The sequence below is a fragment of the Sarcophilus harrisii genome, chromosome 4 (genome assembly GCF_902635505.1).
Source record: "Sarcophilus harrisii chromosome 4, mSarHar1.11, whole genome shotgun sequence".
NCBI classification, from domain to species: Eukaryota; Metazoa; Chordata; class Mammalia; order Dasyuromorphia; family Dasyuridae; genus Sarcophilus; species Sarcophilus harrisii.
This window is the reverse complement of record NC_045429.1, coordinates 378,729,160-378,740,800: the sequence shown is the minus strand read 5'-3', so window position 1 is coordinate 378,740,800 and position 11,641 is coordinate 378,729,160. Positions and strand designations below refer to the sequence as shown.

At 34.7% G+C, this 11,641-nt stretch overlaps 1 protein-coding gene across 3 annotated transcripts in view; it reads left to right on the top strand.

Annotated features, from left to right (window-relative positions):
• Positions 1–1,311: 1,311 nt before the first annotated feature.
• RGS7 (regulator of G protein signaling 7) overlaps positions 1,312–11,641 on the top strand; it is a 648,000-nt gene continuing 637,670 nt past the window's right edge. For all 3 annotated transcript variants that reach the window (XM_003767790.2, XM_031966955.1, XM_031966954.1), the window contains exons 1-2: positions 1,312–1,578; positions 2,738–2,865. In XM_003767790.2, coding sequence (XP_003767838.1) covers positions 2,788–2,865 — 78 coding nt within the window. In that variant the 5' untranslated portion in view covers positions 1,312–1,578; positions 2,738–2,787. The remainder of the gene's footprint in view (positions 1,579–2,737; positions 2,866–11,641) is intronic.

Genomic DNA, 11,641 nt, shown 5'->3' with positions numbered 1-11,641 from the left:
GGTCTGGTCACTGAACAAGTTTAGAATCCACCAAATTGTGCTAAGATCCGGTCCACATGCCCCCCTCTTTAAACTTCATTACAGGATTCTGGAGAAAATGTCTATCATACGTTTTAAGTGTTAGACATAGCCGAGTGATTATTAGGCCATAAGAATTTGTCAAATAACTTATTGAAATCCAGGCATATTATGTTTATGGTATTCCTATATTTCATCAGTCTAGTAAACCTATCAAAAAAGAAATGAGGTTAGTCTGGCATTATTCTTGAAGAACCTCTGCTGCCCTGAAGTCATCATTCCTCTGCCACAATATTATGAACCATACTTAAAAATCATCCTTTCTGTAATTTTGTCAGGAATCATTATGAAGCTAGTCTCCTATTTTTTGAAGAATGCAATTTCTCCTATTTTTTTTTTTCCTTAAGAAGTCAGACATACATTCTATAGTAGCTCTTGCAGGAGAGTTAATGACAATTAATTGAAAAGAATCCTGATGAATCATCCCACGGTTTCTCCTTCCCCCACCTCTTGCATGTTTTAGAAGTGGTGGAAAATCGGGATGAAATGAAGTGTATGTGGGGGGAGAAACTTACTTTGCGTAGTCAAAAAATAAGATAAATATTCTAGAATTTTTTCTCACAGATAACAGGATACTCACCCTTAAATTGACCAAAATTAGTTTATTTTCATTCTACTTTTTAGGAAGCCTGGATTGCTTCAAGGAAACTGGATTAGATCAGTCCGTAGTCTTTCCTACCCCCACCCTCCTCACTCCACGGATGCCTCCCGATCTGGAGACTGGAAGAAAGAATTAATGTATCACATGTGAAAAATTGTATATATTAAAAATAATAGTAACAGTAATGCAGTTGATTAACTTCTTTTCCTACCTGAGCACTCCCACATCAAGTTAGAAAGAAAAACTACCAGTTGGATTGAGCCCTTCATGCCTAAAGCCATTTCCTTTCTTTGCTGTTTGCTCTCAACAGCACCGATCTCCATTACTTCCTACAGTATTAAAAGCAAAGATAGGCAAGAGGAAGAACTGGAGAAGACGAGCAGAGCAGAAACGCGCTTCAATGGGTTTCTGGCCCATTTCCTACTTAAAGGGAAAGGTGGTGTAGAGAGGGAAGGCAGGCAGGCGGCGGGCGGCAGAGGCAGCAGCAGCCACGCCAACCCGAACCAGCACCTTTGGACGCTCCGCTCGTCCACGTGACTATTCTCTTCCCTCCTCTCCTCCTCCCTGCCCCGGGCTGTCGCGCGCACAGGCCAGGGCGTCTCAAGCTCCTGCACGCGCTCGCGCTCGCTTTACCAGTCCTGAGGAAAAGGGAGCAAGCGAGTGAAAGACGGAACTGAGAGAGCTGCTGGAGCTGTTCCTGCAAAGCCAGCTGAAGAGGGTGGCTGGGAGGGAGGGGCACGAGGAGAGGAGGTCGCAGCACCAGGAGCAGCGCGGTTCTGCATTTTCTGTGTGATGAAGGTTCATTGCATTGCTCCTCCGTTTGTTGCTAGCTGACACTCAACTGCACCCAGTGCGCACCAGAAAGGAGACACCGCGGTGCCGTGACCTTGGCCGAGGAGGTAAATACAAGGTGGTGAGAGGGGAGGAGGGAAAGGAAATAGAGGAGCCCTCCCTGTTTCCCCCACCCCCTCCACCCCCTTCCCCAATCTGGCACTATGTGAAGCGAGTACGTTTGCTGTGCGTTGGGAGGCGGCTACTGCTGAGTCTCTAGCTTTCTCTCCGGGGCTGCTGTTGCCGCCTTCTGTGGCGCTGTCCACGGTTCTGAAAGCACTGGCTCGGGCTTTGGCGGCTTCATTGCAGGGCAAACAGACTCGCCTGCCATTTGCTGCTTCCGTGATCAAGTCAAGCAAAGAGATTCGGGGGTTGGTTGTTTGTCTCCTCCTTTGTTGATTGCTCTGACAGTTTGGTTTCTACTGACAATTGCCCAGGTAGCCATCGGAAATGTTTTCTCCTCCTTGGTTGCGAATCCGTGTCGTGGTTGAGACACATTCTAATGTTTTCCTGCAAAAATTGAACTAGAATGTGCTCCGACTTCTTTTAAAGTAGTGTGGGGCAAAAAAAGAACAAATAGCTGACACTAAGATAAAGTGAAACTAGGTGACCAGAACAAGCAGAAATGTGCTGTATTTCTCTCCCTATAGGAACCCCAGATGTAGAAAGAGAAAATACACGTGCTAGTTAGTGAATTGCACAGGAATATGGGTCTATTATTTATATGCCTAGGGTAGAGCAGGCACCTGAGAAGCACTGTGGAGGAGGGAGGCAGTTGAAAGACTGATGGTTTTTGTGTATTGTCCTACAGATCTCTTCGGAAAATAAAATCAAGTGGAAATGCAATTGGTTGTAATTTTAAAAAGATCCTCCTTTTCATAATTAGAGGAATTTTTTTTCATAATGTGACCATTCAGTACTTCTTCAAGTGATTCCTCTTTTTAAAAGTCTCAATTAAAATAGAAATCAGCTGAACGTGTATGATCCAAGTGGTAGGCATTCATAATCCCTAAGGTTACTTGAAGCTTGATTCTGTATGTTGTAGCTATGTTAATGTTGTAGTTTATGAAGTTTTTAGTGTATTCTTCTACCGAAGTGACAGAGTGGAAATATTCTAAAGTTAGTTTTTGAATGAATGACTTTTGAAAGAATGAAAATAGAAAGGGTCAAATATTCACCATTTGTGAATTATAAAAATCTTATTGGGATCTCTCTTACTTTTTTCAGTGGCAAGTTGAAAATTCCATTATTTAAGAGCCTATCTGATTTGGGGTGACATGGCACAGGGAAATAATTATGGACAGAGCAGTAATGGGGTGGCTGATGAATCACCCAACATGCTTGTATACAGAAAGGTAAGGGTTTCTTCTTTTCTTTGGGTAAAGGGAGACTTCTGACAATTATTTAATTTTTCTTTTTGTTTAGTCTTCTTAGTAAGGAGTATAGGTAAATGAAATAACTAGTAAAGATGTGAAAAAATATTTTGCCAAAAGTAATAGATGATATTATTGTTCAATAGTAATTCTATTAACACAAAAATGAAGTAAATGTGCTGATTATTAGGTTTTTCTGCATGTTTTTCATCAACTTATTTGTTACCATGATAACTGCAGAATATTACATTCCAACTTTTTTAGGGGAATACACATGATTATTTTTAGTCACACAACAGTTATTTTATCTCTGTCATAATCACCCTTAATATTTCAAATGTTAGCAAATGTACAGTATATTCAGTGTTTTATTCTAGGAGTAAATATAGACTAGGTTGCAGCTTTATGGTAATCAATTAAAGTATAAAATTTCTGGCATCTGTATGGATGTGAACATGAGTTATTTTTATTTATTAAACCAAGTAATCTTTGTACTTGATATGAGATTGAATCAAGTGATAATTTTGTCCTTGTGTTAATTTTATCTTGTTTGTGGAGATTGATTTTGTATGACCCTGAATCTATTATGAAAAAACAAAAAGAACTTTTGTATGCCAAAAGATATCTGACAGTTCTACTCATTCTTTAGGAATGATATCAGCAACAAGCTTCTAGACCTTGAACTACAATGATGAAAATGTATTTGATGACTATGTACATTTGAGAAGAGTTGCTTAGATGACTCCATTTCACGTATAATCACAAATCTTAATAAAATAAGGAAACTATCTAACTCCTCCCTGCAGTATGTTTACCATTGCATTTTATGCTGTTGTTATTTTAGAAATATTTTATTTGAGTATTTATTGTGGGAAATGTCTTAAAATGTAAACTTAAATTAACAAAGGTAAAGAGACAATTACCTTGAATATAAAAAATAATTTAAAAAATCTAAGCAGTGCAAGAGAGAATAAGTATGCTTTACTGAGACATTATCAAAGCTGAGTACAAATGAGAATTTGAAAATTATATCAGGTCTAACTCTACCTACACTAGAATTTGTCTTTTAGCTCATTAGACCAATAAAAAGTGGGAAAAAGTTTTTGGAAATAGTTATATTTGTACTTTTGATGCAGAGAAATATTGATGTTATGGCAAAGTTAATGAACTATTTCTTTCTCCACTATTTCAAACATCATTATGCTTTATATGCAGTATATATGTTTAGACTGGATATGGGAACAGCTGAATCTACAAAGTAAAAGACTGAAATTAAGAAATGTTTTGCCTCAGTCTGGACAAATCAAGCAAAGTAAAATTCATTTGGAATTTAAATACTTTATATTGGGTGCACCCATCCTTTCAGCCTATTTTGTTATGTGCTGGGTGGAAATATCCTTTAAGTACAAATAATCTTTCTTGAAGCTATATTATAGAACATATTTGAAAGTTTCTCTTCCTCCCTTCCTCCCTCCTTCCCTTCCTCCCTCCCTTCCTTCCTCCCTCCCTTCCTCCCTCCCTTCCTTCTTTCCTTCCTCCCTCCCTTCCTTCTTTCCTTCTTCCCTCCCTCTCTTCCTTCTTTTCCTTCCTTCCTTCCTTCCTTCCTTCCTTCCTTCCTTCCTTCCTTCCTTCCTTCCTTCCTTCCTTCCTTCCTTCCTTCCTTCTATGTTTCAACTAAGGCTAGCACTTTAAAGAATGCCTGAATTATACGATATTATCAAGGATATTTAGATGCATAGAATACAAAGTTTGGATTTTAAAACTTGACTTTAAAGTTTAATCAAAAAGTTGCTTTTAGGGGACTGAAATAGATTCAATCTTTTGTCTTCCTTTTGGACATTAAAGGTGCAAATGCTCTTTAATTTAAAGTTCATTAGTTAAAATTAAAAAAAAAATCTCAGCTATCTTTTCCCATATAAATATTACATGGTTAAAAGATATGAAGATAGTTTGAGAATTAATTGAGTGTTAATTTTAAAATAAACAAAAGTTATTTATATCATCTCATATGTTATTTTTTCTTAATGGATAGAAATTGATGAATTATGAGAAAGTAGAGTGAAATACCAATTTTCCAAACTTTCATAAGTGATATAGGCATGACTATAACCATTATGACCTACCTTCTTCATTGATTGATTTCTTTATTTTGTTGTTGAGTTTTAACAGCACATAGAATTTGCCTCTACAAGAATTTTACTTTTTTAGTAGCCATTTTAGATGTGGCAATCTTAATCACTAATATTTCTGGATTTTCTCTGATTGTCTGGTGGTATTTTATACACACACATACACTATGTGCATGTGTGTTTTAGATATGATTTGCTTCACAACTTCTAATTGTTAGATAATGTTAACTACAAAACAAAATACAAACTACAAAATAAATACAAAATAAAGGCACATTCTGTTTAATAATTACTGGCTATTAAAATAGGCTCATGTAATTAATACAGCAGTAAATATAGTTACCACATACTTCTGGCTTATATTGGACTCTATATTCTCTGGCAGCAGAGAAGCATTTATACTGTGACAGAAATAGTCAGAAGGACATAAGTTGAGCACACACATTATGGTGTTTCCACTATTTTACCATCACAGATTCATAAGTTCTATATAGAAAATTCTTGTTAATCAAGAAATAAAAGCAAGAATTTCAAGAAAAGTCTGATACCATAGTTTATCATTCTGTATCAGGAGAGGAAATGGACAGGTAAATTGCTGTTATACTGACTCACATCAATTTTCCACTTTCACTTCATTATTGCAACACAGTTCTTGAAGGCGTGTTTTGAACAAGAAATAGCCAGCACCACCCAGTGCTTTTTGCTCCCATATGTCACATTTTGGTTAGTGAGCTTAGTGTTGTGATAATTATTTTTACTCAGAATACCAATATGTTTGTGTAAGTTATTTATACTTCATTTTCATTGCTACTTACAAAGACTGGCTCTCAAAAATGTTAAAATGTTCCCGTGAAGAAGATGAAGTAATAGGTAGTTAAGAAAGTGAAGCAACACATGAAGGCCTCATGCAATATTTCAGATAATTGGATGTTTGTAGTTGCTGCTTCCCTTTTGACCAATTTTCCTTTTATGACTATTCCAATGTAGAGAGTAAAGGGTTGTCATCCACAATCTAGGGAAGACTGCAGAGCTTATTTTTTCATCTAAAGGCAAAAGTCTAATTTGTGTTATGAAGAATGTGTAACAACATAAAACTCAATTTCTAAGCAAAGAAATATATTGCAATTGAAAGGAAGCAATGATTATTTTATAAAATTAAACTAAACTGGTAGTAGCAAACCAGTATATAACGTGTAGTCCTAATGTCTTTAGGTATTTTGAAGAGTATAAAGTTCTAGACAAATATATAAGGTATTTAAAAAAATCTAAGCCAGACATTATTGACCAATTTCTCCCTGTTTTGATGTTGTCTTTTCTTTGATAAGGATAGGATATGTGATATTATTTATTTGTAAACATGTTGAAAGAAAGCGTGGTTTAGTGGAAAGAATGTGGTCAAGAGAATTATGGGCAAATCAGTTGGAATCTGTTAGCCTCAGTTTCCTCATCTGTGAAATGTACATAATAATAACTATAGTCTCTATCTCAGGGTGATTAATGAGGATGAGTAGAATAATTTATGTGGTGTTCTTTGAAAACAGAAACTATATTTTACTTTTGTTCTGATTTTTCTCTCTAAACATGATTCACAAAGAAATGTGTATTAAAAAAATTAATGCACATACATGACCAGAAAAAATAATGAAATTTAAAAATTAAATATAAACTGTAATAAACAGATGTAAGCAGAAATGTAAGCTGTCATTATTTTATAAAACCCAAATGCATCCAAGACTCATGAGTCTCCATTCAGGCAAGCTGCTCGTTATTGTGGTAATATTTACATCCTCTTAAAGAGACAATCAGCCTTGGCTTTCCCTGAAAACTGCAGTCTTTCAAAGGTATGTGGATTAGTGGCAATCTCTAGAGCTCCATTATAGCTTGATATGAATAGAATTATTTCCAAAGATCTTCCTAGATTTTACCCCAACTCCCTAAATGACACTGATTATATAGAATGGGTAGGCTAGACTCCAGAGGAGCAAAGATGTCTTATGGCCTGGGCTTTAGCTGATAGGCTGCCCGCTTGCATTTCATTTTCTAGTCTGGTAGCTGACATCTTACTATTTGCCATAATAATTTTCTTGAGGAGCATGATGTCAAAATTTCATATTAGCTGAAATCCTGACTTTTCACACTAGAAATGAACAATATATTTCTGATATCATTGCACCAACTGTTTGTGCTCCTGCTGTTATGAAACAAGTTGAAAATGTTTCCTTAATTCGATATTTTACTAGGATTATTATGCTTTTCTGAAACATAACTACCAATTTCATAATAGCACATCTTTTCATCTTTTTTTTTCTGTTAATAAATAAACATTAACCAAACCTTGAGATGATAATGAAGTTTTTGTATTAGATATTAAATGAGTTGTCACAAGTGTAGATTTTGAAAACAACAAAAGAGCTTTATGATCTTAATAGCAAAAGTCAAGACTTTTGTGCAACATTTATGACTTCAATTCCATTGATCTCAGTGTCTTCAGCAATACTTTTAAATGAAGGCAACTCCCAAGAAGAGACGCTGTCAAATCTGATCTTCTTAAGGGGATAGTAAAAGAGAATTAATTAAAATTCAACAGTTTTATTCTACTGTGCATAACTCTGTTTCTGATTTTCTGTGAGCACTTGAGTGAGGCAGGTTTAATACAGTGCTTCCTTTTCACCATCTGTGAAATGAAGAATGTGATAATGTTCCAACCTTAGAGTGAAGTGGACAGTGAGTTCATGATTTACTTATGACTTTAACTGCTTGTACAATTTTACAATCCAAACAACAACTGAATGTAGTTATCAATCAGTGACGTTATGGATAAGGATAAAAAAAGTTTTTGCTTATTAGCTTGATTCAGATGTTATATGAGATCAGAATTATTCATTCCTGGAACCATCCTATGTCTGGTTATGAAGGGATATCTCAAAGTGATATGATTAGTATTAATTTCTCAAAGAAACGGTTACAGTCAGAACTGGTCACATTAATCTTCCTGAGACTGAATGGGTGTTTTCTCAAAGTTCTCAGTGTTTGTTTATTTGTTTGTTTCCAGCCTTTATCTTCTAGATAAGGAATTGATCACACTGGCAAAGTTTTAGACCACACTCTTTCTCATATTTCAAAACTTGTTTAATCATATTTGAAGTCTTTATAACAATGACTTCTTTAGGATTTGGAAAAGTAGAATGTGACTTATAGGGGTTAATAAAATAGCAAAGAGATTTCTTCCAATGTGACATAGGCCCTTTATTAAATCTTACAATTGGAGAATCAAAATAACTCTTACACTTGAAAAGGGTGATTTTTAATTTTTTCCTAACTCACATGAGTGAATTTAGATACCTGATAGAAGATTTGGTGTGAACTATTTATCAGAGGCTGGGAGGGAGAAGGGATAATAACTGATTTGGGATATGGCTGTATGGAGTACTCTCCTTGTTCTTGGCATAGCCTTAGCTATATTCATTACTGTAAATTAAATCATACAGTAATACCTTTCTTTGAGATTTCTTTTTTTCTTTCTTTACAGAGGAATAGCTTCAAATAGTTCAAGTTTTAATAAAATTGATTGAGACCTGTTTTTCCCTTAGTAAAATATTGCTACCAATATTTACATTGTGGTAGGATAGGACAATGGTCTGTGATATTTCCATCCACAGAAACCAGATGGAACTCTTTCTAAATGATAATATGGTGATGAACATTGGATAATAATTAACGAGTTCAGTACAGAAAGGTCCTCAATGGATGAGCTCTTTCCTTGCCTTTAGTTTTTATAATAGTCAATATTGTTTGTAGGATTTAGATAAGGATTTATAACCTGATTTTTTTTTTCTTCCCACCTCTAGTCTTTCCCTTCTAATAGGTCAGAGGAAAGTACAGAAATTAATAACAATCTGTCTAGGGATTTTGTTGATTTCTAATAGTTTTAATAGTTCCTTTGCGTTGTCAAAATCAGTATTTTTAGTTTGCATGAACAATGGAATATATTATAAAAATATTGAAATATATAGTGATTGAAATATTTAATACCTGAATTTATAACATCCATTTAAAAGATAGGATTGTTGAAAATAACAATTCAAATAATTGGCAGGGATCCTAATTTTTATGCCACCAGTGAAAAGACATTTGAATGTCAGGGTTATAGTGACTTCCATTTTGACATAATGTCAACCTAATTATAAAATAATTGTGTATGATATAGCTAGTGCTCCAGTTTCTCAGAAGAAATAGTCCTAAATTCCCCTACCACTTGCCTAAGGAAATGTAAAAAAAAAATTAAGTAGTCATTTAAAAAATCATTTTTCCCTTGTGTCCAATCCAATCAACTTAGAAACTTGGGACATTGGTGTCTTGATAGACAGTCTTCATGGTGAATTCCCAGATTTCAGTTTTACATCTGTGCTTTTAACTTCATGAATATTACCACTTAGAATGAAACTTCATAATGAATGGAAGACAAGTTATTGAGTTCTCTGAAAACATCAACCATAACAAGAATCTCAGACCTGTAGAGTTGGTTTTAATCTCAGAAAAGAATCTCCTAAACTAATTAATTTCCATACCACATACTCCTTAATATGTATGTACACACATGTACTCATGCATATATAATATTGATATGTGTAAATGTGTGCTCATGTGTGTGTGTGTATGTGTATATGTGTGTCAAATTGGTTAAGGGATTAATATACTACTGTAAGTGTTCAGGAAATTTGAACTATTAATACTAATCAAGAGCAAATTCTATTACCTGGATTTGTGGAGAGAAATAAAAACTTTTATTGCACTGTTGTTGTACTATTCATGATACTTTTCACATCTTGTCTTCTATTGGGTTATTTTTTTTAATTATCTCCTTCCTGCCTAGATTTTGAACTCTAGAGAGAGTTACTTGTATTATATCTTCCATCTTTATTATCTACACAATGACTATTATAATGATTTCAGTATAATGGGTACTCAATAAAATGAATGAATGCATGATTTAATTTAAAAATTAATGCCATATTTGGAAAAAAATTAAATTTTCTTTGTTAAATGAGGGGCTATTCATAGAGAAGAGCCAAATGGCTTTCTCCTCTTAAACATAAGGAATGTGCTTTTACCACTACCTCATTACATCAGAATATGGCATTGATTCTAAGATTATCAAACTCTTGGAGGGAACATGAGAAGAATTTGTGCTCCAAAGACAGTTAGCTGGACAAATTTGGAATCTATACTTGGCAAGTTGAAGTTATTATGTTTCTATCCTTGTCCCTTTTTAAGGAAATGACTCTAGGAACCCTCAGAATTGAAATAAAATTTTGGACCTGTTTTCACATGGAGATTTTTTTGATGGAACTGTGGCCAGTTTTTGTTTGAAAAAACAAACAAACAAACAAACTAATAGACTTGATCATCTGTGTTCATTTGATAAAATAGTATCAAAAATTAGTTGAAAGTATCTACAGGTTAATGTCATTATAAAGAGTATTTAGTACAGAAACTTAGGAGGTGAGTGTAAAAGGGAATGACCCTGAATGCTCATAATGCTTTGAACACAGAATCACAGTATATTAGAATTGAAAGAAACATTAATGATCACTTAATCCAACCCACTTATATTAAATATGAAGTTACAGAGAATAAAAGAGGAGGAGTGAATGGACCAGGTGATGAATCTGGACTATACTCTATCTCAGTCCAACTTCTATTCCGTAATTTGAAACCAAATTATAGAGATTTGTTTAATGAAAGAATAACCACCATATACATTGAAGGAATGGTTCAAATGTTCCATTTGAAGCAGTTGTTAAATGAATATTTCTCCTCAGATCTATTGGACAGTATCCATTCAGACATAAGCATGTAGCCTATCCTTTTCTTGACAAGAGAGAGCAAAAACTTCAAGCAGTTGGGAAGAAAACTAGAACCACAAAATTTAAAACTAGAAGTTACCTAAAAGATAATTCCAATTAAGTCTTATTTTTACAGAAAAGACAACTAAGCACCCAAATGATAAAGCAGCTTCATAACACAGGTAGTAAATTTCCAAAGCCAGAATTTTAGTTACAGATAAGTTCCAAGTGCAGTTCTCTTTCTTCTCTGTCTTACAGGACCCTGGAGCAGGTAGAATCCTTGATAGATATTACAAGTTGTATAGAAAAGGATATTATGTTATAAGTTTTATGGAAAGAAGGGACTAGTTCAATTGTGGGAATGAAAGAAATGACTTCTTGATAGAATAATTTTTGTGAGAATCTTCCTGACTTGTTTCCTCTTGCTATCTGAAGAACTGCTTCTTAGCACAGATGTAGGTCAGACAAAACAGAACTGACATGATTTCTATTTCTCTCTAGTTGCAGGAAAATGTCAGGAGTAACACTATATATCTATATATATTCTCTGCTAGAAAAGGGATATTACTCTGAACCTATGGGCAACCACCCTGATTCTCTCCCAAATAGGACTAAACAATATGGACTTGACAAATTATCTAAACTAAATACAAATAGACTGCCTAGTCATAACAGGTCTCACAAACCAGCCTGTGAAATTTCAGCTAGCTCTCAATATCTGTGCTTCCAAACAGCTCTCACATTCCAAAGTACTATATTTTATGCCTGAATAAGGATACACCA